Source organism: Mus pahari, chromosome 10 (genome assembly GCF_900095145.1).
Source record: "Mus pahari chromosome 10, PAHARI_EIJ_v1.1, whole genome shotgun sequence".
In the NCBI taxonomy this organism is placed as follows: domain Eukaryota; kingdom Metazoa; phylum Chordata; class Mammalia; order Rodentia; family Muridae; genus Mus; species Mus pahari.
This window is the reverse complement of record NC_034599.1, coordinates 97,311,808-97,329,122: the sequence shown is the minus strand read 5'-3', so window position 1 is coordinate 97,329,122 and position 17,315 is coordinate 97,311,808. Positions and strand designations below refer to the sequence as shown.

The window sequence follows — 17,315 nt, the reverse complement described above, 5'->3', positions numbered from 1 at the left end:
GGACAAACATCAAGTGCTCTGAGGATGCTCACAGTGGGACAAACATCTAATGCTCTGAGGATGCTCACAGTGGGACAAACATCAAGTGCTCTGAGTACGCTCACAGTGGGGATGCTCTTCTCCACCCTCTCACTTCATGTCACTGCCCTTTCTTTCTTCCTTATTTGGTCATTATTTAATTGCTTTTGGTTTGAGTCAGGCTGCCACTGAACAGTCCTGACTAGTGATCCTTGCCTCAGCATCTGGATTGCTGGGATTCCAAGCCTGAGTAACCACACCCAGCTACTTTTCATATCTTGTCGAAATTTCCTGTCACCACCAAGTCTAGTTGTATCTGAAGAAATGAAAGCCCAGCAGAGCCAGGGGTCTCTTCACCATGACTCATACGCAGGTGGACTCAGAGTGTCATGCCAGAAGCCCTTTATGGCCTGAGGGCTCAAGTTGGAAGAAAATATTTTTTTTTTTTAAATCAAAAGCTGTAAAAGATTATTACAGAATTACAACTGGTTCAAAAGACAGGAATCCAAATTATAAGAATATAGTTTCTTTGGGTAGGGTAAATAAGGATTAGGAGGAGACATTCAAGCACACACAGAACAATATTAAGACTACATAGCAGGCAGCATCATGGGATACCAGAAATGTGTCAGAGATAGCATGATAAAATGGAAAAAGCCTAATATTGAACATATAAGTAAGAACTTTAGCTCTGGTACCAAAACAAACTGACTGATTCACTGCTTCGTGAGTTTATTATCTGACAGGCTGGCATCATGAGGAAGTTACCATCATAAATGCTTAAAATACAGAGTACAAGACAGCTGTGGGAGATAGAAACTATTATGAAGTACTAAGAGTGGGGTGTGAGGTACGTTGAGAACATCCTAGATAGTTTTGGCTGTCACCCTGACAAAGCCCAGAGATGTCTGAGAAGGAGTCTCAGGGGAAGATTTCCCAGATCAGATTGAAATATGCTAATGGGCGTGTCTGCAGGAGACCTTTCCATTGTTAATGGACGTAGGAAGGTCTGGCCCACTGTGGGCGACACTATTCCCTGGGCAGATGATCCTGTATAATCATGTGCTTTAACCAGTCACCCCGATTTTCCATTCCTGTTCTCCTCTTTCACTGGTTCTCTACCTCTTCCCAGATACTCCCCCATTGACCTTCAGAGTCTATATATAAGAGATATTGTTTTTGTTTTTTTTTTAGGTCTAGTTAATCTTGCTTGAAATAATCATAACTCTTTCTAGTTCCCTAAAAATGACATGTCCTTCTGCTTTATGGCTGAGTAGAAGTCTATTCTCTCTCTCTCTCTCTCTCTCTCTCTCTCTCTCTCTCTCTCTCTCTCTCTCTCTCTGTGTGTGTGTGTGTGTGTATCTCAAATATTTTTCTCCTCTCTTCTTCCCTTCCCTTTCTTTCCTCTCTCTTCGAGACCAGGTCTCAAAGAGCCCAGTCCAGTCTGGCCTCAAAGTGCTGGGATTCCAGCTATGAGTCAGTATACCTTGCTTATGGGGGACTGAGGACTGAACCCAGGCTAGGCCTGCACTCTACCAGCTAAACCACCCTAACCCTACACTGTCTTTACCTAGTCATGGATGTGCTTGTATCTCCCTAGTAAAACTGTACTAGCTTGGGCCTGGGGAGATGGCTCAGCAGTTGGGAACACTGACTGCTCTTTGAGAGGACTTGGGTCAATTCCCAGCCCCCATAAGGCAGCTCACAATTGTGGCTCCAGTTTCAGCAGATCTGACTGCAGATGTGTGGTACACAGACACACAGGCAGGCAAGACACCTACAATCATTAGCGAAGAAAACAAATGGCATTAGCCCCTGCTCAGAAGCACAGACTCTATGCCTCTGTTAGGAACTTCTCTTTCAGTAACTTCACTTTGATGCTTAGCATTGACTATGGTTCCTTATACCTCGGCGAATGGCACAAACCTAGAGCTAAGCTGTTTTAGCTGCGCTGGGAGGATGCTTCCTATCAGCTACACAGGTCCAGGCTACCTTGACTCCCAGACATACCCTGGGGGAGATAAAGGTGAGGGCACATAGTAATGAGTTATTTTGCATGAACAATCACTGAGGGAAAAGAAAAGACTAGGATCTAAAATAACTTCTGCAGGTGGATACCAAGGTCAGCTTTGCATGAGAAAATGGGACAATGGTATGCAAATGTGGTGAGCCTCTGAGGCCTCAGTCTACTGAAACCCTCTTCCTTCTCTGAGGTGCACTTGTTTGGCAGCCTGGGAAAATGGCCTCTCCACACACAGGAGTTTTGAGGTTTGCATCTGGCCCTTGAGGAAAAGGTTCTAAGCAAACAGGAGAAAACCATGAGAAATGAGAAACGAACACTTCGGACCACAAAGAGAATCCTGCAGTGAGCCACCAGGGCTCTGCTCCAGTAAAATAGGAAACTGAAATCGCATTGAATGGAATCAGTAAGTCCTGTTGTAACTGCCTGATTTGGTTTTTCAGAAAGATAACTTCATGGGTTAAAATCATTTTAGTTTTCTCTCTTAGACAAATAACTTAGTCACATATTTCTGGAGCTTCTCCACTCCCTCCCCACTCCCCCCACCACCCCCAACCTCACTCCCCTGGGCAGGGCCTCTGGGCACTGGATGCAGTCAGTGTCTCTCTCTGGGCTGACCGGGGTTGGTGAACCACAGGCACTCTCTTGTTCCCTTCAGCTGAGTGGAAACGGACCATCCTGCAGTTTGGGAGCCAAACTGGAACTCCTTCCATCTGTACCCCAGGACATTTAGGAATTTGGATGGACTCCACAGGAAGGTTTTACAGAGCACTTAATCAAGTGCTCCGGAGGAGGCTACGTTTCAGGAAAGCTCTCTTGGATCCAAGATAAAGGCGGGGTGTAAAATAGAAAACAAGAGTTGCCTGACTCAGAGAGGTCCTCTGATTTCCTCTGCGCTCCAGAAGGCACCTCTCCCAGCTTAAACAGGTTGGTGCCTTCTTTTTCCCCCCTCCTTTTGATCTGAATGTGCATTTCTGAATTTTTTTTTTTTTTAAGCCCAAAGATTTTTAGCTTAGTGGAGGGTGGGGGACTTGGTGCAGGAGAGTTTAAACATTTACATGTACCTACTAAAACCATCTTTACACTGTCCATGAATGTACCAGGACAAAAATGCTATTTTCAATGCCAGTGCTGATCTGTGCCACGTTGTCAGGGAGCAGACAGGGTTTACCAGATCATTGCTTTCCATTCTTTAAAATAATTTTCTTTTGTCCTTAAAATGATTGTTAAAAGCATTTAGAAGTCTTCCGACATGTCTGCAGAAGGGTGCTCGCTGCAAATAGTCTCTTCCTATTCTAACTTTCTTACACTGTTAGAAAATCATCCTTTCTCTCAAATGCTCATCCTTATATTTTATTTGGCTCTATTGCTCTTCGACATCAAGTTGAAGATTTCTGGATAACAGGAATGAACAAAGCTTATATTGTGTTAGCAATTAATGCATAAACCGTGGAGGCTGCAGAAGTCTTCCTTGACAGAGCTTTTGAGACACCTTTAATTATGAACAGTCCTTGCAGACTGAGGTGCTGAGTTTCTGCACAATACAGACAATCCCTGGGGACCACATTCCCCCAGGGAGCCTCCTCTGCGCTTTACTCATTCAGAGAAGAGTTAGCAGCTTTAAGACCTTTGTTTTGGAAGCTGAATGTTCTTTCTTGTACTGTTTTGAAAATACTGTTTTCATGATTGATTCTGTAAGATCCGAGTTTTGGGGGGATAAAAATAGTCAACTCAAGATAGAGATGCTAAAAAACAAAACAAAACAAAACCCAACAACAAACAAAAAACAAAACCAACTGTAATAAAAACATGGAAAGTCATTATAATATTCATATTAGACTTGTGAATTCTGGGCAAGCTTTTCTTGTACACTGCAGTGTTAGTAGCCAGTGTGTGATTCCTGAGTGTGAGACAGGAAACATATTGTCCATCCATTCTGCAATAACAGCTTTATATGAGGTGGCAAAACCTTTGGAGCCTGACAAATATTTAGTGAACAGTTAAGAGTATCCCAGGCATGCTAAGGAAGCTTCAGTCGCAGCCAGAACTCAAACTGTCAGGCTCCAGGCTTAGGGCTCAGAAATCCATTTTCCCCACAGGATGGAGTCAAATCTTTGCTTGAGAGTCTTCTGGGGAGGAAAAATCCAAGCTAACTTACTCTCAGTGGGAGAGCAGCAAACAGTGCTGGGTACAGGGTAGGTGAGAGCAGGAGAGGCGTGTCATGGCATGGCAGAGTGTGTCAGCAACAGCTGGCAACTCAGCGAAGTATGTCTACTGTGTGGAGCACGGGGAGGAGGCGGTGGCAGGAGGGAGCCTTGGGTACCATTCCAAGGAGCTTTCGGTATGTCCTTCTCTGGGAAAATGAAGTAAGTGCCTTCCAGGCAAAGAGCTAAGAAAGACAGTGGTAGAATGGCAAATTAGAGGCACAATACCAAGAAGAATGTTTTGGACAAACAGTTGGTTTCTTACCAACTTGGACAAACAACAGTCAGATTGCAGATAGAAAGACAGCAGTATTAAGTGGTGTGTGTGTGTGTGTGTGTATGTGTGTGTATGTGTGTGTGTGTGTGTGTGTGTGCACTGAGGAGGCTAAAGCAGGAAGATTGCCAGTGATCTTACAGACTAACTGGAACTCAGGAATCTAGGTAAGCAAGAAGTTAAAGATGGTGCCAGTTTTCAGTTTAGAGGGACCAGGGGACACAAGTACTGTCAGGCTTAGGAGGAAAGCTAGCTAATGAGGCTTTCTTATAGCAAAGGCAACCAGTGACTCCGTGCCAATGACAAGCTGATTTATTTAAATTAAAATTATAAGTAACTCCAGAATAAAAAATTAAAACATTTCTTTTTCAAATACATAAAATAACTCATTTTAATTTATTATAGATATATTCCACAAGACTTAGTTACATTTATAAAACTGCAACATATCTTCTGCTCTTTGCTTAAATTTTGTATTATAATCCAGACTGGGTAAGGTGGCTCCATGATTAAAGTGCTTGCTGCACAAGTGTGAGGATGAACATTTGGGTCTCCAGTATGTATGTCAATGAGGGTGGACACTGCAGCCCACCCATAGCTCCAACACTTACAAGGGGCAGAATAGATGTTTGTAGCAAGCTGGCTAGTCAGAACAGCTCTGCTGGTGAGCTCTGGGTTCAACTGAGAGACCTAACCTCAATAAATGAGGAGAGAGTAATCTAATCATCTTCAACCTCTAGATACATGCACACACATGTGCAATCATACCTACACATGTGAACACACACAAATGCATACAAAAACACAAAGCAACTCATATTACTTAAAAGTCTTAAAGTTTACCTAGGATTTAGTGACTAAGGGCTGGGATACTGTCTGTTGACCATGAACCAACACCATTTCCAACACGTGAGAGCTAGGCTCACACAAGTGACAGCCACACTCTACTCTCTAGAGAAAACACAAGCCATGTACTGGGCAAAAGCCGCTTCCTTTTATGCAATGCTGAATGGGGTGCTCTGTGTTCTTCTTGTCATCCAGCTTGGTGCCATGGCTCTGGAGCAGAACCAGTCAGTGGAATACTACTATGAGGAGAATGAGATGAACTACACTCACGACTACAGCCAGTATGAAGTGATCTGCATAAAAGAAGAGGTCAGGCAGTTTGCAAAAGTCTTCCTGCCTGCCTTCTTCACGGTAGCCTTTGTCACTGGGCTCGCAGGAAACTCCGTAGTAGTGGCAATCTACGCCTATTACAAGAAACAGAGGACCAAGACCGATGTGTACATTCTGAACCTGGCTGTAGCAGACTTGTTGCTTCTGATCACGCTGCCTTTCTGGGCAGTTAATGCAGTTCATGGATGGATTCTAGGCAAAATGATGTGCAAAGTAACGTCAGCCCTGTACACGGTAAACTTTGTCTCTGGGATGCAGTTCCTGGCTTGTATCAGCATTGACAGATACTGGGCAATCACGAAGGCCCCCAGCCAATCAGGAGCAGGGAGACCCTGTTGGATCATCTGTTGCTGTGTGTGGATGGCTGCCATCTTGCTGAGCATACCCCAGCTGGTTTTTTACACAGTGAATCAGAATGCTAGGTGCACTCCCATCTTTCCCCACCACCTAGGAACATCCCTGAAAGCATCCATTCAGATGCTGGAAATCGGCATTGGCTTTGTGGTCCCATTTCTCATCATGGGCGTGTGCTATGCCATTACCGCCAGGGCGCTCATCAAGATGCCCAACATTAAAAAGTCTCGGCCTCTCAGGGTTCTGCTCATGGTGGTGGTTGTTTTCATTGTCACCCAGCTGCCCTATAACGTTGTTAAGTTCTGCCAAGCCATAGATGCCATCTATCTGCTGATCACCAACTGCGATATGAGCAAGCGCATGGATGTTGCCATCCAAGTCACAGAGAGCATAGCGCTCTTCCACAGCTGCCTCAACCCCATCCTGTATGTCTTCATGGGGGCCTCTTTCAAAAACTATATCATGAAAGTGGCCAAGAAATATGGATCCTGGAGAAGACAGAGACGAAACGTGGAGGAAATTCCTTTTGATTCTGAGGGTCCTACGGAGCCAACCAGTTCTTTTACCATTTAAATATAAAACTGCTCTCTGCCTCTGCTTTTTGCTTAGACACAACACACACACACACACACACACACACACACACACACACACACACACACACGAGTGATGTTTCCTCCTCAAATAAAATATTTGTGCTACACCGAGACTCAACCATCAAACTCCAAATACTGTTGTTGCAATGTATAACAAAGAAGGAGTAAGGGGTGGGGGTGGGGTAAGGAAGACAGACGCCAGAGAGTAAACAAGTGGGCAAAGTGTGGAAACTAAAGCTAATGACAGGAAAACAGCTTGGCAGGAGGGAGAAACACATTGTGCCACAAAGAGGAAGTCTGTGTGTGTGGGCTCTGTGTGTGTGTGTGTGTGTATGTGTGTGTGTGTGTGTGTGGGAAGGGGCGTTTTGCATCTTCACCACAGTGGTGGTTATTCAAATCTGACAGCAACTGTAATTCTGTAATATAAAACCCTGGGTAATGCGTGCCCAGGACCATCCTGTACAATCTCTGTAACTTCCTGTGAGTAAACAACTTCACAATAAAAAGTTAGAAGAGGAAACATTATGCTGTGAGCCTGGCAACCTAAAACCAATTAATAAAGAAACTTACACTAAGAGAAATTTATAATTATTTGTAATTATTTAAAATTTAATAAGTTCTTTTTGCAAAATTCCAATGGTTAAATAATCACAACAAAACTTACTCTTTTTATTTTTTGTTTGTTTTATAATTTATAAGCAATTTTATAATAGAACATGTGAGAAAGAATGGCAGTTAAAGAAAAAGGCCAAACATAAAGATGTTCACACATCCTGGTAAGTTCCTATCCATGCAATTTGCTTTCATGATGTCACCAAAGAAAATTATCCAAATACATCTCTGGGTTCATCACACATATTCTAGAACCCAGCCTTAAAAAAATCATTGTTATCTAGAGTCTAAGTTTATAACTTCCTAAAGAAATTGCCCATGTTTGTTGGCCCATTACTGAGAACTGGTGAACAAATATACTATCCTATGTATAATGGTTATTTTTCACTTAAACACCTGTAATTAGGCAATAAAATATGTAACACATGTACCATTGTCACTGATAATTAAGACTGAACCCAAAACACATGCTAAGCTTGTGTTCTACCACCATGGGACACCCCAGACCCCACAACTTATCAAATTACCTTTCTCTTGGTACTGTTTCTAAGTTTGGTAATTGTTTCAGAGGCAGAATTGATAGCTGTGCTCATGCAGCAGTGTGTGGGAAACCCAGAACCACCCAACAATGGGGTGACAGAGCCACAGGGAGAATCACCACTGCCCTAGCAATGGGGTGACAGACCACAGAAAGCATCACCACGGAGGCGGCAGTGAGTGGGAACCCCCGGCACCGCCCAACAGTGGGGTGACAGTCCACAGAGAGCACTCACCGCTGCTCCACCACTTCTTGCCGTTAACTATATAGCCACCTCCATCTCTCTGGATGGTGCATTCAATGTTCGTGGCATCGCTTGATGAGACATTGGGCTCTAGAAAGGAACAATGGTTTGGTTTACAAGCGGGCAGAAATCAGTCCCTAGCCAAAGCGGCTTAGAAAGGACAAATTCTTTGAGGACAGAGGCACACTTTTTTTATTATAATTATTATCCTTCTCCCTTGGTCTTTTCCGAATATAGATGGTATAAGCATTCAATGCGTATGAGTGGGAAGATGGAGGGACGAGGCGTAGAGTCGGTACTGACAACTGTGTTCCTCGCGCCTTTGCTCACGTCTGAGTACGCCTGCAACTAACTCCTCATCTTTCTAATAACCCAAAATAGATAAAAACACTGACTTTGACTTTCCACAGTGGGAGTTTGCTTTTACTACAGGCAGGCTGGGTTTCTCTACTGTTATTAACACGTTCTCTCTGTGCCTTGTAAGTGCTACTGGGAATGTGTTGGCCAGGCCACACTCGCAACATTCAAATCTTCTTACCACTTAGGTCCCCAGAAGCTTTCTGTACAGAACCCTAACCCGCCTGTAAGTTCTGCTCACTGTATGGCAGTTAGGAATCAGCAAGCTCTCTCCTTGTTCCTATATGGCTCTTGTGATTCTTTATTTATTTCTGGGTTTGCGCGTATACATGACTATGTATGTATTAGTGTGTTCACATATTGAAACATGTGTGTATATGGACACAACTCACAATTTAGTTGTCATTTCTCCTCAGGTTCTTTTCCACCCTGGGCTTTCCCTGCCCTCCCCCCACCCCGTCCCTTTGGAGACAGGATCTGTCATTGGCTGGTATTGGCCTGGTACTTGGTGATTGGCTAGATTGGCTAAAAGTGGCTAACTTCAGTACTGGGTGTGGTGGTGCATACCTTTAATCCCAGCACTCCGGAAGCAGAAGCAGGCAGATCTCTGTGAGTTCGAAGCCAGCCTGGTCTACAGAGAGAGTTCCAGGACAGCCAGAGCTATAGCCACAGAGAAACTTTAAATGCAGTTTAGAGTTCTGATACCTGTGTAATGATGTCTCTTCAAGCTCCCTTCTGTAGTGTAAGGTCCTGAATTCTTTCTCCTCTTTTCCTATCTTTATCCCTTCCTTCCTTCGTCCCTGTGTCAACTACAGCTTATCCCTGTGCATGTCCCAGGTCACTAGCATTGGTTTCTCTCCTGTGACCACACTTACAATTGACCCAGAGTGACCCTGAACTTTCAAAACCAGCACTTAGCACTCACACTGGGTGAGGACTGTTCAGTGTTGGCCCGAGTGTCCTGCTAGATTCCATGAGCCTCTGTAGCAGTGCACTATAGCAGTACACCTGGCTTCTCCAAAGACACTCTACTGTTGAGGTCTGTTAGTTCAGCTTCCTAACACCTCAAATCATTCCACAGTATAGTTTGTTTTGAATTGGGGCTGTGGTTCATGTGTGCACTAGATATTTTACAGTTTCTAATTGCTATTTTCTTTCTTTCTTTCTTTCTTTCTTTCTTTCTTTCTTTCTTTCTTTCTTTCTTTCTTTCTTTCTTTCTTTCTTTTTTTCTTTGAGACAGGGTTTTTCTGTATAGCTCTGTAGACCAGGCTGGCCTCGAACTCAGAAATCCGCCTGCCTCTGCCTCCCAAGTGCTGGGATTAAAGGCATGCGCCACCATGCCCAGCTAATTGCTATTTTCTAATTGAACCATTTGCTTTTATAAGCTTTCACTCCAGCATATGTGCCTTTAATTCTGTAGACTGGCTTTTTTTTTTTTTCAGAGACCTCTATGGACACCAGTGTTTCTTCTCCAGTCTGGACTGATTGTTTTATAGGCAAATTTCAGTGTAAAATATACTATTTTTAAAAAATATTTTGTCTTCCTTTTTTTTAAATTTGTTCCTTCAGTTTGCTTGATTAGATTCTTAACTCTTTGAGAAAAAAAGTATATACTAAGTAAATTATCAAATCTTACTCATTGGTGTGTATGCTTATTCTACTCTCACAAAAGTGGATAGTTTAGATAGGTATAGAATTCTGGTCATGGTCTTTTCATTCAGCATCCCTTGCAGTTTGTGAAAAGGATCTCAAGGATCTTCCTGTTTCCTGCACCCACCAGTACTGTGATTACAATTGTGTGTTACAACAACAGACTTTTTATGTGGATTCTGGGAATGGAAATCAGGTCACATACTTGTGTGGCAAACAATGCACAGGCCAAGCCATGTCCCCAGACCTCCCCTGCTCCTTGAAGGGAGACCTTGGGTACTTCATGCATTTTGTTCTAAAGCTCCAGATGCTGTTTTCAGAAATAGAGGTGGAAGTCTTATTTCATGACCTTAGCTTGGTGCTTTGTAAACACTGTCATGACATCATTCTGTAGGGGTTTAATACATGCCCTTTGATGATTCAAGTAGAAAGAACTTTGTTATTATATAAACAGTTGTAGAAAATAATAAAATCTGGCCATTGGTGAAAGGTCATATTATGACCAAAGCAAACTGAATTTAATTTAAAATTCATTTGAGAAGATAATTTTCGTCTTTAAAGGAACTTTTGAATTACTTTTTCCAGAGCACAAGTGTGCTGACACCTTTCTTCTCAGCATGCCCCTGGCTTTCTGTTCTACACTGTGGTTTCAGTAAACTTTTCATAGGTCTGAGTTCTGTTTTTCTAGGGTTATGAAATAGGTGAGTAGTTTATATTCATATAAATATCACAAAAGTGACTATCAAGGCACAGCAACTGCAGAAACAATGTAATTTAAAAGACATCACCCAATTGCTGATGCTGAAGCGGACTACTAGAATATATCTGGAACCCTCCTGCAGGAGAAGAGCGTTTTATCCTGAATGTGTAAGGATGCCAGCATTCCAAACCAGACTCAAACACATTTCTGGCTGTAGGCAAAGTTGGCTACAGCCGACCTACATCCCACACTACTTCAGTCCATCATCCACACTAAGCCCAGGATGGTGATGAGGCCGAGACTTGTTCCTACCTGTCATACAGAAGACGGAGGTGATATCTCCACGTAGGAGAGGCTCCAGCCACTGCTTCTTCTGTTGCTCGCTGCCATACAGGTGCAGTACTTCCATGTTGCCTGTGTCTGCAAGTGAGAACGAAATGTTTGACCTTTGAACCTACCAGTCCTAAATCCACACTTAGGAAGATAATGCCAACAATATGCTTTTAAAGAAAGTGTTTGTTGATGAAAATATTCTGCAATGCACATTAAATATAACATTCAATGGTGATGCTGTATTACATGGCATTCGGTTCATATTTCTTTAACTTTTTCTGAATCTTGGATGCTTGCTCAGTTCATTCCATCGGCTTTACAGAGGTCTACCTCAATTAGGACTGAAGTAGCCATTGCTGGCTTAAACTCTGCCTGCTATGACTGCATGCTGTGTCTCCCGAGCTCCTGGAGAGGAACTGATGTTCTATACCGAGCTTCCAGCTCCTAAGTGTGCATGCTGTTCCTCGGGCACACATGTTAAGCCAGGCCTCTGTGAAAGTCTGCTAGTCGTGGGTAAGTAAACTGCTTATGAGCTGTGTTCTCTGCAGGAACCTCTCTGAACTCACCCACTCTGAGAGACCTCTTTGCCCTCAACTGCAGCAATTCTTATCCATCTTTTGTAGCTTGGTTTGTTTGTTTGTTTTTGTTTTTTCCAGACAGGGTTTCTCTGTGTGTCCCTGGCTGTCCTGGAACTCATTCTGTAGACCAGGCAGGCCTCGAACTCAGAACTCAGGGATCCATTTTACAGCTTGTTTGTGCAGTTTGTTTCTGAGTCAGGTTTTCTCGGTGTAGCCCTGGCTGGCATCAAACTCCTGCTTCTGCCTCATTAATGCCGGGATTACAGGCATGTGCTCTAAGATAGATCTTACCTGGCACACCCTTTCCTCTGTAAAAGACAAAAACCCTGCCCCACAGGGAAGCAGACTCCCTGGAGGATGCACTCGATCCACTGCAGTCCTGAGCAGTGGGTGTCTAGCGGTGGCAGTCAGCACCCCACCACCACCCATCTACCAGTCTCACAGGAGAGAAAGAGCTCAGTTTATTGTGAGCAAGGTGCTCTCTCTGCTTTGATTTCCATTCCTGTGAAATGTTCTTAGAATTCTGACGGAATCTTCTGGAGATTTTAAGGAAGGTTTTCGGTGTCACCTTCTGGGACTTAGAGGATGGTTGCTCAAATGCTGATGAAAACTGACAATTATAAATCAAACAAGATGTATTGGCAAGTGCTAGAGAGATGGCTTGGGGGCTAAGGGTGCTTCCTGCTCTTGCAGAAGATCTAGTTCAGTGCCCACCACGATATCAGGCGGCTCACAATAGTCTGTAACTCCAGCTCCAGGGGTCTCACTTCCTTTTCAGGACACCTGCATACACATAGGCATGCACACACATAAATAACAGGTTGTTTTTTTTTTAATTTTAAAACAATCCTTTGGGCTGGTGAGATGGCTCAGTGGGTAAGAGCACCCGACTGCTCTTCCAAAGGTCCGGAGTTCAAATCCCAGCAACCACATGGTGGCTCACAAACACCCATAACAAGATCTAACTCCCTCTTCTGGAGTGTCTGAAGATAGCTACAGTGTACTTACATATAATAAATAAATAAATCTTTAAAAAAAAAAAAAGAAAACAATCCTTTAAAAAATACACCTTTATTCTGTTTAGATACTAATACTGAATCAAGAAGAACAGGGTTCCTGCCGGGCGTGGTGGCGCACGCCTTTAATCCCTGTCTTGAAAAAACAAAACAAAACAAACAAACAAACAAAAAAATCCAACATTGTTTTTAAGCAAGGGAAAAGTCCTCAATTATAATCAACAGAATGGATTATCTGTTTTCTTTACTTGTTTGAAATTTGGTGTTACTTGTTATAGTTCAAACAAAATAAAGAATTGAAATTTTTCAAAATTAAGCTGAGAGTAATGGCACACATTGGTAACCCTAGCATTTGGATGTAGGGGTCGGATGGAGGCAGAGGGTCAGGATTTCAAGATTATTCTTGGCTACTTATTAAATGTGAGGACAGCATGGGCTACATGAGATCCTCCTTAAAAGAGAAAGAATACGAAGTTATCAGTTTTACAAACTGACAAATTTTTTTATTTACAGTTTGGGGAAAAGTCTATTTTTAAAAAATCAGCTCAAAGGCCCTAAATTATTGTAGTCACAGGTTTGGAAATTAAAATAGCTATTTCAGCACTCCAATACACAACATTGTACAGATTTTTGAAGGGAAGAAACAGAAAGACAAACTGGAAGGGTGTGCCAGTTTTCTAAGCTTGGGAACTAGGTAAAAGTCAATCATCTGGCTTAAGGATCCTCTGGCAGAATGCAGTCAACACTGGCCACACCTCTGTTAGTCTGCCGGGAAACACACCCCAGCATGCAGCATCCCAGGCCTCTGTAACAGTTCTACCTCAAAAGGAGACTCTTGGTTTCTTGGTTTTCCTTATCTTTCTGCTTGAGAGAATTGCTTAGTCATTTCTTAGTCAAAAACTAATTTTAAATCATCAACAATCCGAGGTATTACTTAAGCAGAACAACTAACAGACTTGTGACATTTCAATCTTAGGAAAACCCCCATGAGTGTCTGGTGACAAGTGACTTCAAAAATGAAGTGGAGAGACCACAGCAGGACTGCAAGCAAGCTTCAGTAGCCAAACTTGGCACATTATGTATGGCCCATTTCTGTGCCACAACTCTACATAGTAGAATATGTCTAACACACTCTAAAAACAGAACAAAACTAATACATTAGGTCTAGAAACCTAATGAATGTCACATGTAGTAAGGAAAGGTAGTTTCATTAGACTTGTGTTAGATAAATATAATATATATTTATATATAATATATATATAAAATATAATATAGTAATATGTATCCATTGACCTACAAACCCGTGTGTGCAACTATACATGCTACATGTTGGATGGCAACATAAGGCATGTCTTATTAGGAAGAGTAGGGAAAAAAAGCTTTGAACTTGGCTGGTGAGATGGCTCAGCGGGTAAGAGCACCCAACTGTTCTTCCGAAGGTCCTGAGTTCAAATCCCAGCAACCACATGGTGGCTCACAACCATCCATAACGAGATCTGACTCCCTCTTCTAGAGTGTCTGAAGACAGCTACAGTGTACTTACATATAATAAATAAATAGATAAATAAATAAATCTTTAAAAAAAAAAGCTTTGAACTTCAGGATTTCCAGTTCATTTCCTTTTACATAAAATCACACAGCATATGCAGTGTGCCATAAAGCATGGTAGGTTTGGGGTAAGATCGTCAGACACTGAGGACGTTTTTCTTACCGTAGCCTCTTGACTGTTTACAGCGCAGGGCGGCAGAGACTTGAGAAACTGGTGCAGACGGAAGGGAGACTAGACCAGGAATAAGCACTATCAGAAGCCTATCAACTGACCTGAGTTTAACACACAAGGGAGTCAGTTTAGCGTGAGCCACTTTGCTAAGCCTGGACTCCTCTCTGGGATCCACTACACTTGCATACCCCCTTCTGTTGACTCAACATGGTGCCAACTCTTCTGGGGAGAGCCTTCACACCAGGGCCATATAATAAAAGGCAGTTCTGAGTCCCTTGAGCAGGACATTATAGGAAATTCAGCCAATCGAGTTTACAGTGTTCTAGTAACATGGCTGTGAGCCCCTGACAGAAACAAAGGCCTTTACATGTAAAGGCTGCACTTCCTGGTTGGGGTTGGGTATTTCTACCACTAGTCCATCTCCCAGCCTCTCCATTGTGTGAAACTTCCCCAGGAGGCTGCCTTTGTTTCTGTCCTGCCACCTCTTGGTGGCTACTTCTGGCTACCAGCACTCTTAATGTAATAACACTGATTAAAAGAACAGCCCACTGAGGACCTCAAATCCACTTGTATTTGGAGTTGCTGTAAAACTATACTCAAATTTGTACGGGAATGACTTTGTATAGGAAAACCTTCCTTATAAAAAAAAAAAAAGAAGATTTTAGACCCTGTTCAAAGTGTTAAAGAACTCTATGTGTAGTCACCTGGCGCTTGACAGTTAAAAACATCTGGAGCGAAAAAGCATTTTCCTGTCTCTTCAGCAATTAAGGCATAGTCCACCTGGCTGAGACCGCTCACAGCTGGCAAGAACAAATTCCACAGGCCCTCTGCTTTGGCCATTTCCTGTCAAGGGGATGGACAAGTGATTACAATTTACCAAACAAAGTACGTTATTTTAAACAGTTATGGTGGTAATGCTTTTTGAAATTTAAAAGCATTTAAGGATGTTATTCCATTGTATAGCAATTCACTGATAGTCAGCAGTTGCTTAATATATTAAGGAAATGTCTTGCTTTCCAGGCTCCCTTAGACTTGGCTCTAAAACTAAATTTGCACACTTCAATGCTTCTCATTCAAACAGAATGGTTACAACCACCCCCACACACATTTGAGTGTAAAGCTTACATGTATTGCAGGTAAGATCTGAAAACACGTTACCTGCATGTGACCTGACACCACACTGCACAAATGTCCTGCTTGGCCTTGCTCCTTGCTGGACAAACCCAGGGCCTCGAGTGGACAAGAGGGGAGCTCTCCCACTAAGTCCGAGGCCAGTCTCTGTGTCCCACAGCCTGCTCTGGCCTCAGCTCACTTCAGAGATGGTTAGCAAGGAGCAGCATAAAGAGACTAGTGCGTCAGAATGCCAGACAGGAGGCCAAGTAGGCCAGGTTTGGTAGTAGGCTCTTTTCTCCCTTCCCCTTCCCCTTCTTCCCCTTCCCCTTCCCCTTCCCCTTCCACTCCCTCCCCTCCCCCTCCCCTTGCTTCCTTTCTAGCTACAAAGGGACTCATACTGCAGCTCTGGCTCACTATGTAGCCCAGGCTAGCCTCTAACTTGCAGCAATCCCCCACCTTCAGCCTCGGCTTCCCTCCCAAGTGCTAGCTGAATTACAGGTGTGGGTCACCACAAATAAGATTTAAAAACCCAGTTAAGAAAACCCTTTATTTTAAGAAACTTATTTCTGATGGCCAGGCATAGTGGTATATGCCTTTAACCCCGGCACTGGGGAGACTGAGGCAGGTGAGTCTCTTTGAGTTTGAGGCCAGCCTGGTCTACAAATCAAATTCCAGAACAGCCATGGCTACACTTGAAAAACAAGAGACAAAAACCAAAACAAAACAAATACCCCTCCCCCCCAAAAGAGTTATTCCTGGAGCAGAGGTATCATGCCTATCATCCAGGCACTTGGGCAGCAGAGGCAGGAGGATTGCCACAAGTTGAATCCAGCCTGATCAATGTATCAAGACCATAAAGAAAAGGGAAAAGTTATTATCATGCAAGTTCTCCTTTATCTACACAACAATGACAATAATTAAGGTCCCCCAAACACGCAGTTCCCCATGTTGCGTACCTTCTTGTCTCTCTTACCTTTAGTTTTTCTATCACTAAGGGCTGTCCCCACTTTTCTGCTGAGTTTCCACTTTGAGCATAGTATTCAGCTACTTCCTTAAGACAGTGAAGGAAAATGATTAGGCCAAGTTAGCACAAAGCCACAATGTCAGATATTGCCTCAATATTAGACAGTAATAATCTGATTCCCAAGGTTTACGTATTCTGCCTCCAGCAACATGGTACACAGTGGGCATAGAAACCCCTCAACTAAAAAGGCTGGGTGAAGATATATTAAGTAATGCACAGTTGTTCTGGAAGAAAACAACAAAACAGCTTCATCCTTCAGGCAGGCAGGAGGATGGGAGCTAACGTTTGTCCTCCGGGCTATGGAGGCTGACCTAGGCCTTGGTTCTCAGTGGGCCACATCAGCAGGGCACAGGCTTATGATAAGGCCAGGGGCTGGACAGAGCATTTGGAACTTTGGTTCCAACAAAGCCAGGAGGCTTGAGAAGTAAAACCCAAGGAGGGAACAAACAGAACTGAGAAACACACAGAAAATCCACACCTTTGGAGGCACAGCATGGGGAGAACCCTCACCCAGCTCTCGGTTTGCAGTGAAACAGAAGACAGAAATGTCAGGCCCTGAAACCTGCCTTCACCATGCCTGGGATCCAAATGCCAGACCCGTGCGGCCCTCAAGCCTCACCCCCAAACTAAGTTTACAATGTCCTGCCGGCAGTGGCCCCAAGCGGTTGGCTGGAGCTAAACCAGTCCTTCTGGAGGAAAGAGCTTGGTACAAAAACTCATGTAACTCCTTCAGAAAAAAAAAAAAAAAAAAACAACCCCACCCCACCCCACCCCACAGTCCCTCCTGA

The 17,315-nt window shown here is 43.4% G+C and overlaps 2 protein-coding genes across 2 annotated transcripts in view; one reads left to right on the top strand and one right to left on the bottom strand.

Moving 5' to 3' along the window:
- Acad11 (acyl-CoA dehydrogenase family member 11) overlaps nt 1-17,315 on the bottom strand; it is a 65,858-nt gene that overhangs the window by 25,976 nt on the left and 22,567 nt on the right. The window contains exons 11-14 of the mRNA XM_021206098.2: nt 16,477-16,554; nt 15,095-15,233; nt 11,056-11,163; nt 8,028-8,126 (exon numbers count right to left, since the gene is read on the bottom strand). Of these exons, the coding sequence (XP_021061757.1) occupies nt 8,028-8,126; nt 11,056-11,163; nt 15,095-15,233; nt 16,477-16,554 (424 nt within the window). The remainder of the gene's footprint in view (nt 1-8,027; nt 8,127-11,055; nt 11,164-15,094; nt 15,234-16,476; nt 16,555-17,315) is intronic.
- Ackr4 (atypical chemokine receptor 4) lies at nt 2,662-7,176 on the top strand. Its single transcript, XM_021206100.2, has 2 exons — nt 2,662-2,965; nt 5,558-7,176. Exon 2 carries the CDS (start codon nt 5,567-5,569, stop codon nt 6,617-6,619), a length of 1,053 nt encoding a protein of 350 aa, XP_021061759.1. The 5' UTR covers nt 2,662-2,965; nt 5,558-5,566; the 3' UTR covers nt 6,620-7,176.

Bases quoted from the DNA above. Each gene is read 5' to 3' on its own strand.
- Ackr4 (XM_021206100.2), top strand. From the start codon at position 5,567: ATGGCTCTGGAGCAGAACCAGTCAGTGGAATACTACTATGAGGAGAAT.